The sequence below is a fragment of the Musca autumnalis genome, unplaced genomic scaffold, assembly GCF_047663935.1.
Source record: "Musca autumnalis isolate F117 unplaced genomic scaffold, ASM4766393v1 scaffold_5, whole genome shotgun sequence".
Classification (NCBI taxonomy): domain Eukaryota; kingdom Metazoa; phylum Arthropoda; class Insecta; order Diptera; family Muscidae; genus Musca; species Musca autumnalis.
Window position 1 is genome coordinate 99,617,768 of NW_027412088.1, and position 26,486 is coordinate 99,644,253.

Here is a 26,486-nt window from a genome sequence, read left to right on the forward strand (position 1 = left end):
AAGATCGTCTTCGGTAATAACAATTAAAAGTGCGCAATAGTTGCATACATTAGCAAATGTATGGTTCGAATCCCGAAAAGACCAAAATTTATGTCGCAAAATTTAGTATACAACGGAGAATCCTCGTGGAACTGTGTAAAAAATTCTTGATATTTGTGAACAAAATGAAACTAAATCTGAACTTAAGATCATAAAGAGTATATTAATTGGTTTTAATGGCAGTTTTAGTACTTATAGGACCAAGTTCAACGTACTCTGGATCGTAAAATCCACAAAAATTGGTCATCTACAAATACAAACAAAATTCCGGGTGTTATGTCCTGTTTATGAATTTTAAAGCCATGAAATGCTCTGAAAAGCTCTAAAGTTTTAATATGGGGTGATATTGATCGAGTTTCGACTTGTCCTTTTTGAAGAAACGGGAATTTCTTGAAGGAGACCCATACTTTTGAGGCCGTTGTCCTTTTGAAACATGTAATAATCCTTAATCCTTACACATAAGAACTTTTCTTTTCAGTTAATTTTCTCACAAATTATGTCCCTTTTCACATTACCACCAAATATAAATAGTAGGAGAACCTCAAGTTCTGGTGTAAGCTCTACAGTGATACTCCACCACCACAGAAGGATATGATAGCTAATTAAAAATTTAAATACAGAGCTTTCTCTGCTGTTATAACGCTGAAAAGCTGTGTTCGCTTCACTTAGGACCAAAATACAACTAAATGGATCAGTTAGTAGTAGTTCATTAGACATTAGTAGTACATTAAATACTAGGGACACGAGAAGCATGTCCGATACTGCTAAAAGGCCAGTAGGACAGTAAAACTGTAGGGATTACAACGGTCCTTGAGGTTCTCCTACCAGTTACTTTTGGTGGGAATATGAAAAGGGGCAACATTTGTGAGAAAATTAACTCAAAAGGAAAGTCCTTATGTGTAAGTATTAAGGATTATTACATGTTTCAAAAGGACAATGGCCTCAAAAGTATGGGTTTCCTTCAAGAAATTCCCGTTTTTTCAAACAGGACAAGTCGAAACTCGATCAAGATCACCTCATATTGAAAGTTTAGAGCTTTTCGGAGCATTTCATGGCTTCAGAATTCATAAACAGGACATCACGCCCGGAATTTTGTGGCTACAGTTGCTGTATTTGTAGATTACCATTTTTTGTGGATTTTACGATCCAGTGTACGTTGGACTTGTCACTATAAGTACTTTAACTGCCTATAAAACCAACTAATATGATCTTTATGATCTTAAGTACAGATTTAGATTCATTTTGTTCAAAAATATCATGAATTTTTTACACAGTTCTACGAGGATTCTCCGTTGTATACTAAATTTTGCGACATAAATTTTGGTCTTTTTGGGATTCGAACCGTACATTTGCTAATGTATGCAACTATTGCCCAACCTTCTTGTCTATCAAATAGAACTAATTGTTTGGTGTTTTCAATAAGTTATAGTGATATTTATCCCTAATACATTTTGGTTTCAACGGTGTACACTAACTTTTGCGACAGACTGTATCAATAAACAACTTTCTAGAATATGCGAACTCTGTAGAAACGGTTCTTAATGTCCAAAATAGCAAAACAAATGCTCTTTTTATCCTCTTTCCCCGATTCCGGTTCATAGCTACCAAACCGTTCAAAATTCATGAACACAATCAACTACAATAATGTAACAAAGATATCAGTAAACAACTTTCTGGAACATACGAACTGTCTATGAACGGTCCATAAAGGTGAAAATAGCAAAAAACTTTTGAAAATATTACATTTTTATACTTTTTTCTCCGACTGGTCCACAGATACCGAACCGCTCACAAATTACGAATACTTCCAACTACTAAAATCTACCTAAGATTTCAATAAACAACTTTCTAAAAATGTAATATTTTCAAAAGTTTTTTGCTATTTTCACCTTTATGGACCGACATAGACGTATGTTCCAGAAAGTTGTTTACTGATATCTTTGTTACATTATTGTAGTTGATTGTGTTCATGAATTTTGAACGGTTTGGTAGCTATGAACCGGAATCGGAATCATTTGCTATTTTGGACATTAAGAACCGTTTCTACAGAGTTCACATATTTTAGAATGCTGTTTATTGATACATAAGGTACATTTTTGTGGTTGGTTGTTTGCTTCAATTTTGGTCGGTTTGATATCTGAAGACCAAAATCCGAGAAAAAATTATGACGGAAACTTGACCTTGACGATTTTGACCTAGAAGATGAGGTTAAATGGATTTGATGTGTTCACAATTATTATTCTTTAAGACTAGAGCTACAACTTTGCTTCGACGTGTAAACCAAAATTCTTAGCGGTTTAGAAGATATGAGCCAGGTAAAATGAGTCCTTTTGACATCATGGCCTCAGGTCTTTGAGGGCCCATAACCGCGAAACTCGAAGTGATAGGGAAAAACGCCGGGACACGTGTCTTCTTATTTTTGGTCTTCTATCATGCTACGGTGTCAGAATATGGTTAATTTTCCACGACTCAAAAATTACACACAGTGATACTAACATTTTGGTTTACATCATGGATACTCCATGAATTCTAAACAAGTAAGAACGGCGTTAAGTTCGGCCGGGCCGAACTTGTTATACCCTCCACCACAAGTTGTATTGAAGTAAAATGGAATAATTTGTTTCCTTTCGTGTATGAAGAAGACTTAATACTAAATTTCAGCAATTTTGGTTAAACAATGTGAGGCACCATTCTATGGGGGCTATTTCAAAACGTCGATCTATACCGACAAATTTCTTACGGAAAGTTTTTAGGCTCAAAGAAAACTAAATATCAAATTTCCTATATTTCGGTAAGAGAATGTGGCTAAAACTTAAAAAATACCGAAAATCAAGAAGTACGCTTCTATGGGGATTTAGGAAGACGTGGACCTATACTGATAATACTCTTCTGGAATATTTTATAACTCTTGGAAGACGAAATAACGAATTTCAGCCATTTCGGTTGGATATTGACGTCGCAATCTTCAGTATTACGAAAATCGGGAGGTACCGTTCTATGGGAGCTATATCGAAACGTGGACCTATACCGACAAATTTTAGTCACAAATGGGGCAATATGAAAGCGTGGACCTGTACAGATATATTTCTGCCGAACAGTTTTACATCACATTGAAGACTAAATACCAAATTTCAGCCATTTTGGTGGAATATTGAAGACACAACCTTCAAAATACGAAAAATCGGGAGGTACCTTTCCATGGGGGCTATATGAAGGCGTGAACCTAAACCGACAAATTTAAAGGGAAAGTTTGAGTACCCCCAACCGACAAATTTAAAGGGAAAGTTTGAGTACCCCCAACGAAGTCTAAATACCAAATTTCAGCCATTTCGGTGGAATATTGAGGCCACGACGTTCAAAATACCGAAAATCGGAAGGTACCGTTCTATGAGGGCTATATGAAGGCATGGACCGATACCGACAAAGTTCTGGGGGAAAGTTTTATACCAGCAACGTAGACTAAGTACTAAATTTCAGCCATTTCGGTGTGATAATGAAGCGAAAACCTTCAAAATACCGAAAATCGGGAGGTATCGTTCTATAGGGGCTATATGAAGGTGTGGACCGATACCGACAAAATTCTGGGATAAAGTTTTGTACCCCTAAAGAAGACTACGTACCAAATTTCAGCCATTTTGGTAGGATAATGAATCTAAAACCTTCAAAATACGAAAAATCGGGAGGTACCGTTCTATGGGGGCTATATGAAGGTGTGGACCGATACCGACAAAATTCTGGGGGAACGTTTTATACCCCTAAAGAAGACTACGTACCAAATTTCAGCCTTTTTGGTAAGATAATGAAGCTAATACCTTAAAAATACCGAAAATCGGGAGGTACCGTTCTATGGGGGCTATATGAAGGTGTGGACCGATACCGACAAAATTCTGTGGGAAATTTGTATATCCCTAAAGAAGACTACGTACCAAATTTCAGCCATTTTGGTAGGATAATGAAGCTAACATTTTAAAAATACCGAAAATCGGGAGGTACCGTTCTATGGGGGCTATATCAAAACGTGGACCGATGTATCCCATTTTCAATACCAACCATCCTGCAAGTAATAAAAACTTCTGTGCCAAATTTTGACTCTCTATCTTTAAAATTGCGAGCTGTATCTTGATTTCAACAGACAGACGGACGGACGGACGGACGGACAGACGGACATGGTCAAATCGACATAGAATTTTATGCTGATCAATAATATATATACTTTATAGGGTCTCCGACGAATATTTCGATGTGTTACAAACGGAATGACAAATTTAATTATACCCTCCATATGGTGGAGGGTATAATAAATACCATGGCGGAATGATAAATACCCAAAAATACATTGGAAATTTAGCCAATTCAGTTTTGTCCGATAATATCGATTGAAAAAACTATCAATCGATAGTGACATTCAAAATAAGGTATCGATATTATCGATAGTGCCATCGTTTGTTTGCCAGCTCTATCGGAAGGTACCGTTCTATAAAGACGTGGACCTATTCCGACAAACTTCAGGTGAAAGTTTTATACTCCCAATGAAGACTAAACACCAAATTTTAACCATTTCGGTCATTGAGGCCATAACCTTGAAAATGCCACCAGTTGTGCAATGGTATGCACAGTGGCAAAATACCCCTTAGGAATGTTGGCGATATTTCCTGAGTATTTCAGCCTTGAAAAACTTCTCCATAAGTGGTGTCTTAAGACACGCCGTTCGAACTCGGCGATAAACAGTAGGTCCCATATCATTGAGCTAAATATGAATCGGGGTGCATTCATTGATATGAGAGAAGTCTCCCTTGTCCCGTATGGGATGTTGTGGAACAATGTTTTTTGTTGTTAACCTTGAAAATATCGCAAAATTCATGTGGAAATTCGTTAAGGGGTATTTTACACTATATGTAAATGTCATATGACATGAAATTTCCCATCGTTATATATTCGCTAATATTTGCAATATTGGAGATTTTCCTTACGCCATTTACTCTGTGGGCCCACACCAGCAAAAATGTAAAAACACTACGTCTCCACATTGCCACCGTGGCACAGTGCGAAATATGAGCACTTTAGCGGAACTTTACTAATAACTTTTAAAGGAAAAGGTGTAGATTCCTAAAATTTTGCACAAATGTTTCTTATGTTAGTGGACAGTGTGGGGCTCAAATTGGGCCACATAGACGCGCGGTTTCCTGTAGCGCTCATGTAACGGTGGCTGCCGTTTTTACGTTTTACATTCATTTTTCAATCGATTTTAATGCAAATTGGTATATTGAGTTTTCAGCGGATAGAAAACTTATGTACATACAAAATATTTTCAATATAGGTTCGCGGAGTCAAATGTAAATATTTTTTGTTTTCATTTGTATCTATAATGTTTATTGATCCATTCAGCAGGTCTGTACCATTAATTTTGTTAATAATGTCTTTCAGATCAAGTTCAGTCTGCACTGCATTACAATTTTTAAGGTATTTTGGTACATGCACCGCAGCATCCAAATATGTTGCACTATATGTAAATCACCGACATTTAGAGGTCAAAACTATGAAAAACTGCGAGAGGTATCTTAATTTTACAGAAATTATCATTGTTAGAATTAGTGAGTCCATTTCTTCAAAACACAGTCAACAATAGCGTTCATTGTCGCGGGTACCTTCCACTTTTGGAAAATGCAACTGAATGAAATTCCCGAAGTCTTTTTAGAAAATCCTGAATATCTCCAAAGACCGCGCGATACCGCAGCAGTTTTATAGCTTTACGAACAGAGGAGAATCTAATCTTTCAGATTATATATATCTTAACACGTGAATGTACGGAACTCACTTTTGAAATGTCCATGGAAAATAAAAAATTATAATTTTGAAAACTTCAAAAAATCACTTCTTTCCGACTATAATTGCACGAAAACAGTAAGGGTTTTTTGCATTTTTTAAAGGTGTAAAATATCATAATAGTTTTGTAAAATATTAAGAAAAATAAATCATGGCATACTGACTTACCATTTGTCCGCGCCACTTCATTTTTTTAATGAATCAAAAATACATTTCTTTAGATTCACTTTTGGCAGTTTTGTTGTGATGTGTGTTTACTTTTTATTTTTAAAGTAAGCTCGCTTAATCACATATTTGTTGTTTTCAAATTTTAAAAACAACAAGTTTTTAATTTAAAGTGGGTGTAGTTAAAATTGATTTACTTTAGGGAAGGGCAGAGAATACTAGTTTCGTCCAACGCCACTTGGACTCATCAGTTCTCTTAGTTCTTTGCATTGAAGCAAAGAACTCTTCCCCAATTTTATGACGACTAGAGCTCAAGAATAAATGTGACTGACGAATTCGTTTAAATGCGAATTCAACAGAAACATTCAAAAACTCTCGTAGCCGCATATGCAAACCAAATTAACTACTCCCACTGTTATGCGTCTCCACAGTGGGAGTAGTTAATTTGGTTTGCATATGCGGCTACGAGAGTTTTTGAATGTTTCTGTTGAATTCGCATTTAAACGAATTCGTCAGTCACATTTATTCTTGATATATATATATATATATATATATATATATATATACATACTTTATAAGGTGTCTGACGAATACCTTGATGTGTTACAAACGGAATGACAAATTTTATTATAGCCTCCATATTATGGTGGAGGGTACAAACAGGATTTCAAATAAAGGGAAAATGTCAGAAAATAACTGAAAAACAATATCGACCAAACATTTTAGAATTAGTATTTTCGTTCTTGATTTCAAAATTGTTTTTGAATTGTCCCCGAACGATTACGTCACAAGAACAATTTGAACTCACTCGACTGTTTTATCGGGTGTGCTGGCAGGGTCAAGAGTTAGGAAATTCCATTACAAATAAAATAAATTCAACCTGCGTATAACTTGTTTGTAAACGGTTCTGCTCTGCTGTAATTAACAGCGTTTATTTGAATATGTATTTTGAGTAAAAGTTTGTTTATGAATTTAGAAAATTTTAAAATGGTTTTTTTTTTTGTTCAACGCAATTAATACCATAATTATAAAAATCACCATTTAATTATATTCTTTAATAGCATCTTCAAACATTTCGCTCATCATCATCATTACCATCATCTAAAACCTGAACTTTGTTCACCAATCAAAAACGAATCAATTAATCATTGAAACATTTGTCCGGAACACCGTAGTCACAGTAGTCTGCTGAATTATTTGATTTCTAGCACGTGGTTGTGTGTACGTTTGCAAATGTCAATTATAATTCTATTGTTATCAATTAAAAGATTATTCAACCCATTCACCAGATCAGTGTCTGATTCGGAGACAAATTATAAAACTGGCTTTGGTTATTCATTACGTTTTGTAAAATAAAATAAAAAAAAAACCAAAAATAAAAAAACACGTTTCAATTTCTTGTCGGAAATAATAATTCGACCAATACTGTAAATGTCATAAACAAAGCCACCACAGTTGCTGGATGGTTTGACCATTCCAATGCCCAGAATTAAGAATTAGTATATTTTTCGACTATAAAGCAGAAGCATATCGCCGGAACACATATCGGAAATACGCACACAAAGAATATATCTCGGCAATGGCAACCGACTACAGTATATTTCATCGACTTGCAAATACGGAGGCAATTCATTTACAATTCAATGATTTAACTTATGAAACAGAAAGTAATTTGAAATTTTAGTGTTTTTTCATAAATTTCAAAATTTCACAAAAAAAAAAAAACAAAGGAAGTTTATCAAGTGATAAATTGTATTTTTTCGGATTTAAATTAGGTTCTTTTGAAATAAAACAACGAATATAATTATCACGAAATTGATCAAGTTTTAAATTTTATATTTTCGGATTTAAATTGTTTTGAAATTCAAATATATACATAGAAACATTAGTGTGTATATCTTTGTTAAGTGCCATAATATATATATTTTTTTAATTTTGTCCACTAGATTCGAAAGTGTTAGTGAATGGTGTAAGTGGCATATTTCGCGCCAGTGAATTGACAGCCATTATTGGCCCTTCGGGATGTGGAAAAACAACTCTGTTAAATCTACTATCCGGATATAGGTAGGTCATATAACTTTATATAGTTTTCAATTTAAATCGCAATTACCGAAGTTGAATATTTTAAATGTGCTGGCCGTTCTTTGGTTGCATAAACAATTAGAGATAGCCTGAATAAATTTTTATTTGTTACCAAACGAAGAGCAACAGTTCAAGGTATAGTAATAGAAGGTATGCATAGGAGGAGGCACAACAACCAACAATTTACAAAAAAACGACGTTGTTATAGAAAATAAAATTTCAATGAAAATTATAATCAGACTGTGACTGCACAAGAAAGAAATAAAACAAGTAAGAACGGAGTTAAATTCGGCCGGGCCGATCTTTTTATGCGCTCCACCACACGAACTGTATTGGAGTAAAACTCTTTAAAAGAATTCACATTGGAGCGTCATTGTTGTTCTTTCCAAAGCGTGAACCAATATTTGTAATTTTCCCAATTGAGCTTTTGTATCATCGATTCGAAAATTTGTTAAAAATGCCTCGAACTGCAGAAAATTGGCTTAAACCGGTTCATGAGGGCTAGACTAAAACCCGGATATACCTGGGTAGTTTTTTTGTGAGTAAGTTTCCTATCTGCTGTAAATACAAAAATTCAATTAACAATCGCATTGTTAAAAAATGTGACTAAAATCGTAAAAAATCTTAAATCGGGAGGTACCCTTATATGGGTCTATACCCGAACGGACCTATACTGTCTGACTTTTTTCAAGTTATATTTTGCACCTGTTATAATAATGTGAACCCCTAGCGAAGACTAAATACCAAATTTTAGTTATTCCGGGAGTCCGTTCTATGGAGGCTGTATCAAAACGTTGCCCTATACCGAGAAATTTCTGGAGGAAAATTTTATAACTCCAACGTAGACTAAATGCCAAATTGCAGTCATTTCGGCCCAGCGAAAATCCTCATTAAAAACCTCCTTTCCCACCCATTATTTTAACAAGGGCATGTCGCGCGAAATATCTGGTTATTTTGTAACCACTGAAATAAGTAGTCAGAATCTACTCAGTATCTACTTATTTCAGTGGTTACAAAATAACCAGATATTTCGCGCGACATGCCCTTGTTAAAATAATGGGTGGGAAAGGAGGTTTGTAATGTGGATTTTTGCTGGGGGTTACTCAATGTGGGCAATCCTAGCAAATTACCGATAATCGGGAGGTACGATTCTTTGGGGGCTATATGAAGACATGAACCTATACCGACAATTTTCAGGTGGAAAATTTAATGCCACTAACGAAGAATAAATACCAAATTTCAGCCATTTCGGTGCTGTAGTGAGATCACAACTTTTAAAATACTAATAATCGGGAGGTACGCTTCTATGGTGGCTACACAAAGACGTGAACCTATACCGACAAATTTCAGTTGGAAAGTTGTATACCCCCATGGAAGATTAAATACCAAATTTCAGCCATTTCGGTGCTATAGTGAGTTCACAACCTTTAAAAAGCCGAAAATCGGGAGATACCGTTCTATGGGGGCTGTATGAAGACGTGGACTTATACCGACAAATTTCTGATGCGAAGTTGTATTTTTTTTTCCTTTATTTATTTATTCCACTTGGGAACATAGTGCTTCTACAAGATTATTCCAACCTATCCTATCATTACATATCATTTTTATATCATCATAAGATTTATTTATGGTTTTTAGTTCATTCAAAATAGTTCTTCGCCACGTCATTTTCGGTCGACCTGGCCTCCTGCTTCCTTGGGGATTCCATTCAAGAGCCATTCTTGGGATACTCTCCTCGTTCTTTCTGAGGGTGTGGCCAATCCAATTCCATTTTCGTCTGCATATTTGTCGCGCCATCGGTTCTTGTCTAGTTATCCTGAGCAGGTCTTCGTTTGATATGGTCTTTGGCCAAAATATTCTGCATATTATTCGTAGACATTTGTTCACAAATACTTGTATCCGCTGGTTTATGTTGTTGTTCATAAGCCACGTTTCGCTTCCATACAAGAGGGTAGATTTCACACAGGAGTTGAAAATTCGAAGTTTCGTGTTTTTTGAGATTTGCGTTGAGCGCCAGGTTTTGCTCAGGCGTCCGAATGCAGATCTTGCCTTGTTTAGTCTGTTGCAGACATCGTCTTCTACTCCATTTGTTACTGACATTATACAGCCCAAATAGCAGAAGCTTTCCACGTATCTTACATTTTTATTACAAATTTTGAACGGTGCATCTGTGCTGTAGTTAATTCTCATCGCAAGAGTCTTTTCTATGTTGATTCCAAGACCTGCTTTCGCTGCCAGTGCGACTAATTCGTCCAGTTTTCCTTGCATATCATGGAAATTATGCGAAAGTAGGCATATGTCGTCCGCAAAATCCAAATCTTCCAGTCTTTTTTTGAAACTCCAGACGATACCGCGTTTTTTTCTTTTCTAACTTTAGCATAATTTCGTCCAATACCACCGCGAATAACAATGGAGATAGTGGGCATCCTTGTTTTACGCCAGCATTTGTGGCAAAGGGTTCACTCTTTAAGCCCTTGTGACGTACATGTAAATATGCGTTGGAATACATTGCCTTTATTATTGATATAATCTTTTCTGGCACCCCTTTAGTTTTTAGTGCATTCCATATGGCACTACGGGAGATTGTGTCAAAGGCTTTTCTAAAGTCTATGAACACTAGGTACAATGGCGTTCGGAACTCAATGGACTGTTCGATAATTATTCTTAAAGTGTTAGTTTGGTCCAGGCAGTTTCTATGTGGGCGGAATCCAGCTTGCTCATCTCTTAAAAGTTTTTCGATGGGATCTAATCTATTGTTTATGACCAGTGCTAAAATCTTATATATGGTGTTAAGGAGAGTTATACCTCTCCAATTGTCGCAATTGGTCAGATCGTTTTTTTTCGGCAGTTTTATTATCGCACCTTCGGTCCATGAGATTGGGAGACTTTCGTTTGTCCATGCAGCTTGAAGGTGGGGATGTAAAATTGCTGCTGCTGCTGCTGGGTTTGTTTGTAGCAGTTCTGGAGGAATTCCGTCCTCTCCAGGTGCCTTGTTCCTTTTTAGTTTGACAATAGAGTGTATCACCTCTTCAATGCTTGGAGTTTCGGTTGATATGCCAGAGTTAGGAGCGGTTTCTATTTGACTTTGTTCAATATTTTCTTGTGACTCTGGTGTATCCACATTACTTACACGTATAAAGTGCTCGCGCCATCTTTTTGTTTGGCCTTCGACGCATGTGATTAGATTGCCGCCGTCATCTTTAACTATTGCTGTACGGGATGTATAAGTGTTCGCCAAACGCCCAATGAGTTGGTGTAATGATCGCATGTTGTTAGAGCCTGCAGCGGCTTCTGCATCTTCCGCAAGGTTTTTAAAAGTTGTATACCCCCAACAAAAACAAAATTCAGCCATTTCGGAAGTTACCGTTCTATGGGGGGCTATATGAAAACGTGGACCTATACCAACAAATTCCATGTGGAAAGTTTTATACCCCAAACGAAGAGTAAATAACAAATTTCAGCCATATCAATAAGACATTGAGATCATAACCTTTAAAATACCGAAAGTCGAGAGGTACCGTTCTATTGATGCTATATCAAAACGTGGACTTGTTGTGTCGGTGGCCAAATAGGAGTAATACCTTCATAAAACCTTAATGTGACGTTACATGGGGCGATATATGGAGTACAGCCTCCAAAATTTGATGCACCTACTTCAATCTATTAAGGCCTGGGTACATAAGCTGCCTCGCCTGCTTGCCTTGCTTGCTTCTGATAAGAAAATAAAAAAGAAAAGGGCAACATAGTTCGAAATTGGCTCGGCCTTCTTTATTCTTTTATATTTGTTATGTCAGAAATGAAGCAAGAAAGCAAGACAAGCAGGCAAGGCAGCTTATGTACCCAGGCCTTTAGGACATGGCTATATCCATGGCAGAATAATTATAAGGTAGGCCAGTGCTAACAGCTGATTACAATTTTTTTCTTATTATGGCCTATTCTGTCAAAAGCAGGGTTGACATTTTTTATCGTTGTTGACATTATGCAATAATAAAGGTAGATGCATCTGTGAATTGATCCAACAAAAAACATCTGCTGCAACACTATATCTTAAAATTAAAAACAAGGGCAAACGATTTTTATTCGCATGGCAAAACTAAATTGTTAATTTTTAATAGTAATATATACTTGCGATAGAACAAATAGTGATATTAATTGAAATTTGTTCCAAAAGTACGGGAATGGAAAAATTACAAACATTGTAAAAATTCTAGCTGAAATGTATATGCAAATCGGATGCCATCAATCACGATGTTAGATCAGCAAAACGTGTCAAGTAGAAAATAAGAGAATGACATTTTTGGGTACAACTTTTGTTATTTTTGGAACACTTTTCTAGCAACAATATTCTGGAGCCTAGCTAAAGTAATAATTATTATTATTTAGTCTATTTGTGAAGTTCTACATACAATCCGTTTTTGTAAAACGGACTAACTATGCAGATACATCTACCTTTATTATTGCACCCTGTCATTTGACGTTTTAAGCCACGGCTGCAGGGTTGTATTTTTCAGCGATTTTCATACCTGGCCTACCTCTATCGATGTAGAATTGCACGCTAAAGTGGTGTTACACTAGCCATGAATGTCGCATGAGCTGTCACTTCTTTTATCCATTCGACATTCTCTATGTTTGTCAAAATTGGCGCCATCAATACAACTTTCAATTTGTGGGTGTGAACGCAAATATTATATTGTAATATTATTAAATATTAATAATTTACAATATATTATATTGTAAATATTATTTTCATATGACATAACCTACAAATATAAATAACAGCTGTTTTTGTCATTGTTCACATTTATTGTTAAGTTGCAAATTTGCGCAAATTTTAATTGTGGCTGAAGAAAAATGAGTTTAACAATCGCTGATAAAAAAAACAGTGTTCACTACTATTTTAATGATGTCTGCAATGAAAAAGAGGAAACAAGAAAATTAATTGAAATTAAATAAATTGAATCCTTCATTGAATGTCTAAATACATATGTATATACATACCTTTTCATTTTCATTATCCATTTTCTTTTTTACAATTATTTATTTGCGTTTGCCAAACAAAACAGCTGATAAATTATTGTTTACATACGAGAATGTTGTATCAAATAGAGCGCTCCCTATACCTTCAAACTGGAATGACAAATTTTCCTCTCAATTTCTTTTAAAATTTCCTTGCAGTTTAGACACGCAAATAATAGCTCTGTTCCTTTACTTTCAAGAATCTTCAAGTTTTACCACTTTTTACTCGAAAAGCGTTCCTTTACTTTAGGCACCATACAGTTCATATGGCAGCAGTTTTCAACTTTTACTACCAACCAAATGTTTGTGTCAATTTTCCGATTCTTCTTCACACTCATTTTCTCGTTTGATTATGCAAGGGCAATACTTAAGTCGATGGTCAGACTAGCACGATTTCAACATGGCGACGTCAAGTTTATAGGCGAGGGGTATGAAGTAGTGAAACCCATGTACAAGGTTTTCTGTGTTTGTTGTGTTGCCTCTTCTTGTTATTCGTTGCAAGATTTTTTCTTCCATTTTCTTTCATTTTTATTTTCTCATGCAAACGTTAACAACAAAACAAGCATAACAAGATTTAATAAGAACATTTAATTAATGAAGTAGTGAAATTTAACTAATAATATTAATTGATTTATTATTACTGCTAATTATTTTGTGTTGTTTATTAGTTTATTTATGTTTGTTTTGTTTTTATTGGTATGAGAAACACAATAAACGCAAATGGTAAAATAAAGAGGACACGCAAAAATCTTAAATTTCACGTTAACGTGTGTGGACACTAACGAAACTTGAAAAGAAACTTTAACGAAAATGGTTTCAAGAAACCTTGCTAGTCTGACCATCGACTAAGCGATATTGCTTATAGAAATTAAATTAAAATTCATTAAAAATTAAATAAATACATATGTATGTATATGTTTACTATTAATTTTAAAAGATATTTATACCCTCAGCCTTTAGGCTAAAGAGGGTATTTACACTTTGATACGACCAAAAATGTGCCTCATCGAAATAATGGTTTTAGACCCCATGTATGTTTGTACGATATCCGTTTCAGACAATTTTGAGTAGATCTAGCAATGTCCGTCCGTCTGTCTGTCTGTCCGGCTGGTGCGCACGATAACTCTCACACGAATCAATCGATTCGGTTCAAATTTTGGGTCCACTCCTTCAGGTACCTCCCCCACAAATGTTAAAAAATTGTCGCAAAACTTGTGAGCACGATAACTCTTGTAGGGAATAACCGATTTGGTCCATACATTACACATCGTGTAATTTCTACCAAACTTAGATGAGGTTCCAATGTGGACTCAATCGGTCCACTCCTTCGGGTACCTCCCACACAAAAATTTCGGAAAAGTTCAGTTTAGGACCTGGTCTCGAATCGCTTTGATTTTTGTTTACGCAAGTTGTATTCGCTGTCCTCTATACGACGCTGTAAGTTTTATTAGGGGCAAGTCCATACTTCCTCCCACACAAAAATTTCGGAAAAGTTCAGTTTAGGACCTGGTCTCGAATCGCTTTGATTTTTGTTTACGCAAGTTGTGTTCGCTGTCCTCTATACGACGCTGTAAGTTTTATTAGGGGCAAGTCCATACTTCCTGAGAAAACTGCCTGAAAGTAACAAAAAACCCTATGAGACCGTGTGTAGTGGTTGGAGCGCATGATAACTCTCGAACGGATCTGCCGATTCGGTCCAAAATTTGGCTTTCGTAATATTTTGTCCAAACTTAGTTCATGTTCAAAGATGGATTATATCGGTCCACTCCTTCCGGTACCTCCCCCACAAAAGTTCGAAAATGTTCGGAAAATTTTGTGCGTACGATAACTCTTGAAGGGAGTAACCGATTTGGTCCATACTTTGCATATTATGAAATTTCTACCAGACTTAGATGAGGTTCCAATATGGACTCAATCGGTAAACTCCTTCGAGTACCTCCCACACAAAATTTCGGAAAAGTTCAGTTTAGGACCTGCTATCGAATCGCCTTGGTTTTTGTTGCAACATCTTGTATTCACAGTCCCCTATACGAACGTACAAGTTTCCTCAGGGGCAAGTCCATACTTCCTGAAATATAGCCTGAAAGTTGAAAAACAAACCCTATGACACCATGTCTATGGGTTGAAGCGCAAGATAATTCTCGAACGGATATGCCGATTCCGGCCAAAATTTGGCCTTCATAATATTGTTTCCAAACTTAGTTTAAGTTCGTAGATAAGTCATATCGGTCCACTCCCCACAAATGTTCAAAAATATTCAGAAAAATTGTGCGCACGATAACTCTTGATGGGAGTGACCGATTTGGTCCATACTTTACACATTCTCATAATATCTACCAGATATAGATCAGGTTCGAATATGGACTATATTTGTCCACTCCATCCCGTACCTCCCACACAAAATTTTGGATAAGTTCACTTTAAGACCTACTATTGAATCACTTTGATTTTTGTTGAAGCAACTTACATTCGCTGCCTCAATTACGATGGCAAAAGTTGTTTCAGGGGCAAGTCCATACTTCTTGAGAAAACAGCCAGAAGGGTGTAAAAACCCCCATGGCACCCCCATGGTCTATGTCGGTCCATTCCTTTAAGTACCTTTTCCGCAAAATTTTTGAACTTTAATCTTAATCAACATTTTTGTCGGTTCATACGACCAACATTTTGAAACCCCCTAAATAGATAATTTTTTTGTGAAAAAAGTGTTTCAATTTTCACAGGCTGAAGGTATATCTCTGTCGGCAAAGCCGACTGATACTTTTTTACTTGTTTTTGTTAAATTTAAAAAGTTTTTAATTCAAATGAACGCGTTGTTGTTTATTTGCCGGCGGAGAAAATAAAATGAAAGAAAATGTAAAAAAATCTGCAAAGAATGAAGAAACAAAACAGAATTTGCAAGTACAGGGGTGTGTACCCCCTTTTATTCCTCTTTACTCCCACGCCCATAAACTCATTTAAAATGAGTCAAAATGAGTCATTTTGCTTTTCCATTAACTTTGAACGTCTAAACATCGACTAAATGAAAAATTTACATATGAGTTGCCACATCATTTTGATAGATGGAATTTTTCATAGTGGTCACACTATGTGTACAACATTCATTATAATCGAGGTTCGACTGTATATGTTAGAAATATATTTGGATCCAAACAAATTTATGTTTGGGACTGGTTACAAAAAATATATGTTTGGATCTGAAAATAATAAGTTTGGTTCTCAATTTTATTTGTTTGGGTACCAACACATTTTTTATGTTAAACCATATTTTTATGGGTGGAGAGAGGATTTTTGTCAAAGACCGTAACAACAGGGCTCTCGCTAAGTTTATGATAAAGAGTTGTGTGTATGGTGCAATAGATGATGCAGAAGCGACGACGCGAGGGTGAAAAAAATTGTTTTTGCTTTGGTGGTGGTGGTGTTTCGTTCATTGTTGTTGTATCGATTTATTCTTCCACTAGCACACATTTTTTCTGTAACTCACAGTTAACCAACCTAGCAAGCGAAGAGGAAAAGAAAAAAATGGTATGAATTATTTTGTTCTTTTTGCGAGAGCACCGAAATGGTATTTTTTAGACTTTTTACTTGCAAAAGTTCCAATTTTGTGCGCTGAGACTCGAGTAATATCGAGTAAATCGGATCTTTGACTCGTATTCCTCGAGTACTCATACTCGCGAGTATTTTTCGCTCACCAGCAAAATTGGGCAAATCAGAGATCTGGCCGATTTAGCCCTGTCCGTCCGTCTGTCAGCCAGGCTGGCTGGTTTGCACTACAACTCACGAACGAATCAACCCATTTCGCCCAAACTTTGCACCTCATAATATTTAGTCCAAACTTAGATAAAGTTCGATGATGGGCCATATCCACCGCTTCGAATACGTCCCCCTACAAAAGTTCGAAATTTTTGGCAAAAACGCTGTGCACAATATCTCTCGAAGGGAGGAATAGAAATCAAATCATTTTCGTTCTGTACAAAATTTCAAAATGTTTCTCAACAGTACATTTAAGGACATGTCTTGTATCGTTTTTATACTATGGATAATATATGGATTTATAATAGGTCTGTACGACAACCCAAAAAATTTTACAAATTCGTAAAAATTTTTACTGAATCCTGATCGATAACAAAATTATCCCGCAAAAGAGAGCGAGTTTGGATAGATATTTGGAGAGTTCTGTGACTGAGAACTTGCAATTTTTTTCTGGGATAATTTGTCCCGTAAAAAGTTGTAAGTTCGGCCAGCTGACTTTTAATCAGCTGTTAAATATAAACAACTTGAAATGTTAACATTTTTGACCCTGAAAATTTCTAATATGGATGGTATAATTAAATGTGTCATTCCGTTGGTAAGGCCATGTTTATATTATAGCCTTTTGCAGGGTTAACCTTCTTAATGGGGATTTATTTGACGTATACGCAAATCCTTTTATATATAAACGTACTATAACACATCGAAATATTCGTCGGAAACCCTATGAAGTATATACATATATTATTGATCAGCATAAAATTCTAAGTCGATATAACAATTTCCGTCTGTCCGTCCTGTCTGTTGAAATTAAGATACAGCTCGCAATATTTGTATTAATTCTAGGATGAAATATATATCGGCCCACGTTTCGATATAGACAAGGTTTTAGCCTCATTATAAAAACGAAGTGGATGAAATTTGAATATAGACTTCGTTGTGGGTACAAAACTTTGCATCTAAAGTTTGTCGGAGTAGGTCCAAGTCTTTATACAGCCACCACAGAACTGTACGTCCTGAGTTCCGTTATTTTTAAGGTTGTAGCGTCATTACCAAAGCAAAATGGCTGAAATGTCAATGGGGATATAAAATATTGCACCTAAAATTTGTCGAAATAGGTCCCCGTATTCATATAGCCCCAATGGAACTTTACCTCCCGACTTTCGGTATTTTGAAGGTTGTGGCGTCGATATCGAACAAAAATGGCGGAAATTTATAATTTAGTCTTCGTTGGGAGTATACAACTTTCCACCAGAAATTTGTCGGTATAGGTTTATGTCTTAATATAGCCCCCATAGAACGGTACCTACCGATTTTCGGTATTTTGAATGTTGTGGCCTCACCGAAATGGATGAATTTTGCCATTTAGTCTTCGTTGGGGATATAAAACTTTCCACTAGAAGTTTGTCAATATTAGTCCATGTCTTAATACAGTCCCCATAGAAAAAAATTTAAAGATTGACAAAAACTGACAAAAAATTATAAAAGAAATTTGACCTTGAAGATGATTTTAATTGATTTTATGTGTTTACGACATTTGTTTTCCCTGACATCAGGGCCTCGAGTCTTTGGGGCCAATAATCGCGAAAGTGCAGGTGTTGTCATGTCGCACAGTTTAGAATAATGTCTCTACATTTCTCCATTACCTTTAACCCACTTAGAGCCGAGAATTATTTTGCGTGAAAACTTAAAATTTTATATGAAAACTAGCTGAACCGGTTCCGCGTTGCTGACCCGTCGTTTTGGATTTCCGTGTAAGCCTTTGTAATCTATTTGCAATTTATCAGTTAAATATTGATCCCTCTAGATTTTCGAACCGCATTGTTGGCCCGTCGTTTTAGTGACCAATGCACATTATCGGTGTTGTACTGTATTCTAAAATGTGGGATTGATCGCGCTTTCCCACCTATTGGAGCCCGGGTTAAAAGCGTTTTTGTAGTCACGCTTACTAAAATTAAGGATATTAACTATAATTATACATTTTTGAAAAATTGGGTTGACCGCGATATTCCATTTCCGAGATGACCATTCAAGATCAAGACAGTAAAAATCATATTATTGCAAACGTTTTTTAAACAAAACGTTCAAAAATAACTTTAATTTCACGATTTCTTAAAAAATTTTGTGGGGGACGTACCCTGGTCACTCCACTGACCACTATAAAAAGTAGTTAAAAACCTATTCTCAGACCTACAAACTCCACATACACAATTTCATCAAATTCGGTCCAGCCGTTTCGGAGGAGTTCAAAGCCGAACACCGTGACTGGAGAATTTTATATATATATATATAGATATAGATATAGATTATATTTTTGAGGCATTTTAAGCATTAAAAAAAAATTCTCTAAAACGTAAAATTTTCCTGTGGAAGGGTAATATCTGTGTATTCTTACATGACACTCCCTTGGTTTTTGATGAAGAAAATACTCTTACTGTATTCCTAACAAATCCCTGACTTTATATGAATGTAACATGTTTGTTTAAATTTTTAACGCATATTTAAATTTTTCATCAAAGTCGAAAATTACAAAAAAGTAGATTTTTCTGAATTGCTTGCGTTTTAGGCCAATTGCGTTAAACTGCATGGACTGAATAAAGCTTTATAAGCGTGGAATGATAGGTAACAGAAAATATCCGAGTTTTACGTCAATTTTTGCAACCATTTGTTTATGGTGTTTAAACGACCAGTGGCTTTAAGTGGTTTAATATAGTTCATCCACACTATAGCTCTGTTCCTTTACGTGCAAGAATCTTCAATTTTTACCACTTTTTACTCGAAAAGCGTTCCTTTACTTCTGACACCATACAATTCATATGAGAGCAGTTTACAACTTTTATTACTTTTGCAGGTTTTACCATTTTCAAAAGTAAAGTATGGTTTGCAGCCGGACACAAGTTATTGACCTGTGAACAAATGGATATTATTTATGTATGTATGTATTTTGAACATGTAAATTAGAGCCACCGTGGTGCAGTGGTAGCACGTCCGCCTTGAACACAAAAAGTCTGCGGTTCAATCCCTGACCAGAAATCCGGAGGTGGCAAATCCACTCAGTGTAATGCTGGCTTACATTTCCTGAGTATTTCACCCATAAAGAACTTCTCCACAAATCTTCTTCTTCACCATTTTCTGCTGTAGCTGAAACCCTCCACCCACCCTTCACCAAAATCCTAGCCACACATTTTAAAGTATTCCTATAAGTTAGGGGAATAGGTATAAGTTCATGGCACTCATTTCATTTTTTTGTCAGTTGAGCACACATTTCTCTTGGTAAATCCATGCATATTTGAATATTTCTTGATTTTAAAATTATTGGGGTTCTTATGTTTTGTCGCTTCAAGTATTCATCCAAAATAATTGCAAATTAAACAAAACCACCAACAAATTTGTCTACATTTCTGAGATTTTTTTTGGAGAACTGAATGCGATAGCATAAATGTACATTTATGTATTAAGAAAGGTTATGATCCCCATACAGTGAAATATTGATGCGATCATTAGGTATTCAAGGTCGCTTGAACATACGCACGAAACAATTGTCTTTATTCAGTGTCAGATTTGATAAGAATTTTAGTTGGCTTGCGATATGGTAAGTCAAATTATCACCAGCAATTCTAAATCATAATGCTGTATTAAAAAGTAACGGCAAGTTCATATTATTGAAGATTAACCCGTTGTATATAAAAGATCCATTCGGTTAATATTTACCATTTACACAAAACATTGAGAGGATTAAAGTGAGAACACCCACAAAAAATACAAGTCGTCATCCCAAATAAAAAATAAACTCCTACCCTTTCTAATTGTGAGACCAAACACTGTTGTAACAAGCAATACCAACAAATTGCTTGTGTGTGTTTTTTTCTTTCTTTGAGACTCAACGAACGCATAGTGGTGGCAAATATTTTGTTTGTTTAAAAGTGCAGTTGTTCGAGATTAGATAGTGTGCCGAAGAAATTCTTAATAAGAGTGTTTCAATGAACACTTATCTATTCATGCGAACTAGTAATATTCGGGTATCAAATAGCATTGAGTCTATTGCAACCATGCACGCGTCTTTACGAAAACGTTGAATACAAATCACACGCACACTTACGCTCAGTTGTTTAGTCGTTGTTGAGAAGGCAACGGATTAACATGCGCATAGACGTACACATTTTTTGATTTCATATTTATTAAAACTGTTGTTTTTAATTAAAATTACAACTTTTAACACATAGTTAGTTCTTTATTTAAATTTCCTATTTGGACCTCTCCGTATTGATTTAAATATGAAAAAACAATAATTTAAAATATTTTAATTGCTCTTAGAAAAAAATCGTTTCTCTTTCCCATACAATCACCCAAAATAGCTGACTCTTCGTGTGCACCTCCGGTCTATTGACAAATTAAATTGTCTCTTCCGATCTTCTCAGCAGTACACAAATGCTCTCTCCGCCAATGATGGTACTAGGCCGGTGGTGCTCAAAATATTTTGTGCATTAGTCTCTCTGAGCGAGTTTTTCCTTTTCTAAGCCACGACAGATGAGAGTAAAGAGAACATACATACATATGTTGTTGTTGCAGTCACGTTAACGTATATGGGTGATCTTGGCCAGCGATCGGCAGCGTGCCCTTACTGAGAGCAAAAGAGCGTAATTTTCATGCATTTTACATTGAAATTTATGCTCTTTTGCTCTCAGCAAGGGCACGCTGCCGATCGCTGATCTTGGCTGTACTAGGCCTGTTCGACAACCGAAAAGTTTGTACAAACTTTTACAAAATGTTGTTTGATAACAAACTTGTTCAGTAACCGAGAACTGACAAGTAGTTGCAAGTACTTTTACTTGCGAAGTTATCGAACAGACATACTGTCAATTGAATGAAATTCCTCTTTTCTTACTAGGCGTTTACACATGGACAGTATTGGCAAGACAATATCAAAGTTACAAACCATTTTCACCAATTCATTCATACTTTTCTCTATACCCAGTTGTTCAAGAAATAGCAATTGTCTACTTTGTCATAGTTATGTAACTCGTTACTCATTGATCCTAGTTACTTTACACTCCAAAAATGGCACACAAGAGAAATGGGCTTCCCTTCCTATCTGTCAATTCACTAGTTACAGGTAATGCGGCGTGTAATATAATATAATTGTTCCACAAACATCCCAGACGGGACAGGGGAGACTTCTCTCATATCAATCCTTCCCTTCCTATCATGTCAATTCACTAGTTACAGGTAATGCGGCGTGTAATATAATATAATTGTTCCACAAACATCCCAGACGGGACAGGGGAGACTTCTCTCATATCAATGAGTGCACAGCGATTCATATTAGCTAAATGATATGGGACCTACTGTTTATCGCCGAGTCCGAACGGCGTGTCTTACGACACCACTTTATAGAGAAGTTTTACATGGCTGAAATACTCAGGAAATGTCGCCAACCGTTGAAAATTTTGATGTTGCCTGGCCGGGGAATCGAACCCACGACCTTCTGCGTGCAAGGCGGGTATGCATACAGTGTTGCCGACAGTTTTTGGTCGGAAATCGTCAAAAAATCGTCAAATCGTCAACAAAATTTTGAAAATCGTTAAAAATCGTCAACATGGTCCAAAATTAGGTTTGGTTACCGTTTAATGTGATTTTTTCGCTGATAGTTTTCTCAATGTAACTGACAGCATAAGAATACAAATCACACCAATAAATCTAACCCAATCTCACTTAAATACCGCTCCAAAATATATTTCACAAGATTATAGTTTTCCCTATGTTATCGAATTTGCAAGGTAAAGATGGGTATACATTCTTAGGGGTAGTTTACACTATATGTAAATGTCATATGACATGAAATTTTCCATCATTATATAGTCGCTAATATGTGCAATATTGGGTATTTTCCTTACGCCATTTACTTTGTGCGTCCACACCAGCAAAAATGTAATAAAATTACGTCTCTACATTGCCTGCGTGGGTAGATATGGAATGTTTTTATTCCGTGTCATATGACATTTACATATAGTGTAAACTACCCCTTAGTTCTGAATGACAGCTTAGCTCAAATAAAGCTTGTTTGACAGTTACCTTCTGTAGACGCACATATTGGTCGTTGGGCAATGGGAAATCGATAAAAACTGTCATTCAAAACTGACTGACCGTTGAAATCTGGGTACACATTGTCAGTTTTGAATGACAGCTTTGCGGTTGCTTGCTAGTGAGGCCGTTCACTTTTGTCAGTCATCATGCAACCACAATATTTTGTGGTTGCTGGACGGTTCGACAGTTATCGATAATAGCGAAATATCGACATTCAAAACTGACAATGTGAACCCAGCTTTAAGGCATTTGTAGGAAGTTAAGGAAGCTGCACTCATATTTTTTTAAACGAATTAGATATAATTCTCGAAAACTTCTTAAGGAAGATTTAAATCCATTAAAATGCTAAACGATATTTTTATATCAGCTACATAATTCGAAGATGTGGCAGAAACTATGAAAATACCTGTATTCCCGATATGTGCCTAAATATAGCCAATCCGTCTGGAAATTGCTATACATCATTAAAGAAGTTCATAAAATCGAGTTTGCAACATTGTTTTTCTTAAAGTCTTTTGTGAAATTTTGGTCAAAATATAGTTTTCGTCTTTTAACTCATGCAATTTTTGTTTTGGGTGAAAATCGTCATTTTGGACCATAAAATCGTCAAATTGTCATTTTTCAATTTTTGGCCAAAAAATCGTCAAAATGACGATAAATCGTCAAATTCAGCAACACTGTATGCATACCATTGCACCACGGTGGCACCCGTGACTATTTTTCAAGTTACTACTAATTTTGGCTATAATTTCTGACTACCGAATTGACTGGTTACTGGTAATGCAATGAAGGTACAATTGGGTTTCCTAAGACTATCGAATTGACTGGTTATTGGTAATGCAATGAAGAGACAATTGCTTTTACACGACTATCGAATTTGGTGGTTACTGGTAATGAAGTGAGGAGACAATATGCCCCTTCCTATGACATCCCCATGTTTAATTCACCAGTCTATAGCGAGTAGATTGGGTGGTAACTAGTTGTGTTTACCAGTGGCCAGCAAAACTGCTAGTTATTCTCTAGTTACCCGAACAACTGGGTACATGTTTAAAAATTTATTAATGTATTTGTGAAAAGGTTTGTATTTTTGCTATTGTCTTGCCAATACTGGCATTTGTAACCCTGTGTTTACACATGACAGGACAGTTAAGTACATATATTGATTGTCAAAACTCCAAAACTTGCCTGTGTGACGTAGGCGTTCAGACAACTGCAAAAACAGTTTTAGAATTATGAATGAAAATCGTAGATTTCTTCTTGTTTTCCGTTCACATACATATTTTGTTTTTGTTCATGTTCTTTTGTTTTCAACACATTTCAATTATTATCTCACTTATTTTTACAAAAAATGTCAAAAATTTGTTAACCCGGCTGTCTGTGAAAAAATTATGGACAGCTGGGAGACAGCCGAAAAATGTATGTATGTGTTAGTAAATCAGAGTTGTATTTGCAGACAGACTGTCTTGTGTAAACGCCTAGTAAACGCAGGGTAAAAGTGCGACTTTTTATAAATTATTCCATTCAGTAGTGCGATTCTCTAACTCATTTTTTGAGTTACCGACAATTGTCGGTAAAATTAAAATGCTTATAATTTCGGTAATTATCCATGTTTTTCGGCAAGTTAACGACGAATAAAACGCAGTCGTAAAGTTCTACCGATAGCAAGAGTGTTGTCAACTTTTATTTGAACTTTTAATTCATAATTCCCCCGGCCAGTCAACATCAAACATTTTTCGACGGTGGCAAAATACCCCTCAGTAATGTTGGCGACATTTCCTGAGTATTTCAGCCTTGTAAAACTTCTCTACAAAAGTGGTGTCTTAGACACGCCGTTCGGACTCGGCAATAAACAGTAGGTCCCTTATCATTGAGCTAATATGAATCGGGGTGCACTCATTGATATGAGAGAAGTCTCCCTTGTCCCGTATGGGATGTTTGTGGAACAATTATTATTATTATATATATATATATATATATATATATATATATATATATATATATATATATATATATATATATATAATTCATAATTTTCCGTTTTAATTTTACCAATTTGTGTCGGTAACTCAAAAAATGAGTTAGAGAATCTTTTATTAAAGTCTGTTATGATTTCTTTGGTTTTTTTATGTACCTATGAAGTTTTATAAATTATAAATTATTCCATTTAGATTTTCTTTTATTAAAGTATGTTATGTATTTCTTTGGAATTTTTTATGTACCTATGTGTCTGTTGTTGCTTTTGCCTTTCAATAAACCACCACCGTTTATAAATGTGTGTATATGATAGAGATAGCCAGTGAGCGCTTACTGAGAGCAAGTGAGCATAAATTTCAATGTGTTTTACATTGAAATGTACTCTCCCTTGCTCTCAGTAATCGCCAACTGGTGCAAGTGGTTGTTTTTTTGTGGCTTTTGGGTTTGTATTTGTTTGCACCCAAACATATAATTTGTTTGCACCCAAACATATATTTGTTTGCAGGACATATGTTATGTTTGGGACTGATTGCAAACAAATATATGTTTGCTGCAAAATATGTTTGGGACATATGTTAGAGAGGCCATTTTTTTCTTCCGTGTTCATGTGATTCTAGAGCTTGGGTTCAATTAATGTATCTGCTAACACTGTAATAGTACGGTTATATAAGAGTTTTTTGCCGGGTTAACCCACTTCATGAGGATTTATTTGACTTTTGCGCTCTGTAATTGACATTTGAAACCCAAACCCACTAATCCGGTTAAGTGTAACCGGGGTATAAGCCTTATAGTACGTTTATATATAACCGGATTTAACAAACCCACTGGGTTTTAAATGTCAATTCCATTGCTTATATTTCAAATAAAACCTCAAAAAGAAGGTTAACCCAGTAAAAGGCTATAATATAAACATGGCCTTCCAGTGACTTCGAAAAATTGCCCAAAATACAGGTAACAAATATCAAATCTTTTTTTTACAAAATAAATCGTTAATTAGCTAATAATTATAAATATAATAAAAAAATTGTTACTTGATCTCTACGGCGACATTACATATTCATGTAAATATTATTACATACATACTTACATTTACGTGTGTAAATATAATCGAATTAAATGTATCAAAATGAAATATGTAGCTTTATGTTGTTTTTCAGCACGTAAATCTAATTATCAAATGTTCTCTCACAAAACAAAAAAAAAACCTGTTGTACAAAAAAAAAAAACAACTTTCTTGCATGTATTAACAATATTTTACAACGAGTTACACGTTATATGGTCTGTTCCAGTACTGCAAGAATCTACTAATTTTTACTATTTTTTTCGATAACATAAAGGAAAAAATGTTATCGTAGTAAAAATTAGTAGCTTCTTGCAGGTTCTGGAACAGAGCAATAGTTATTTGAAAATCACAGCATATTGAAAAGTAAGGTTCTTTACCTTACTTTTTCAACAACTTTAAACCCAAATGAAATATTACACGTATCTTTAAGTCTGGAATTCTTCCCGCTAATGATTTCCATTAGATTGTCAATCAATATCTTGTTTCAGCAAAC

The 26,486-nt window shown here is 35.5% G+C and overlaps 1 protein-coding gene across 1 annotated transcript in view; it reads left to right on the forward strand.

Annotated features, from left to right (window-relative positions):
• Nucleotides 1-7,531: 7,531 nt before the first annotated feature.
• Nucleotides 7,532-26,486, forward strand: part of LOC141406094 (ATP-binding cassette sub-family G member 1-like) — a 31,844-nt gene continuing 12,889 nt past the window's right edge. Inside the window, exons 1-2 of the mRNA XM_073991170.1 lie at nucleotides 7,532-7,694; nucleotides 7,974-8,091. Coding sequence (XP_073847271.1) covers nucleotides 7,607-7,694; nucleotides 7,974-8,091 — 206 coding nt within the window. The 5' untranslated portion in view covers nucleotides 7,532-7,606. The remainder of the gene's footprint in view (nucleotides 7,695-7,973; nucleotides 8,092-26,486) is intronic.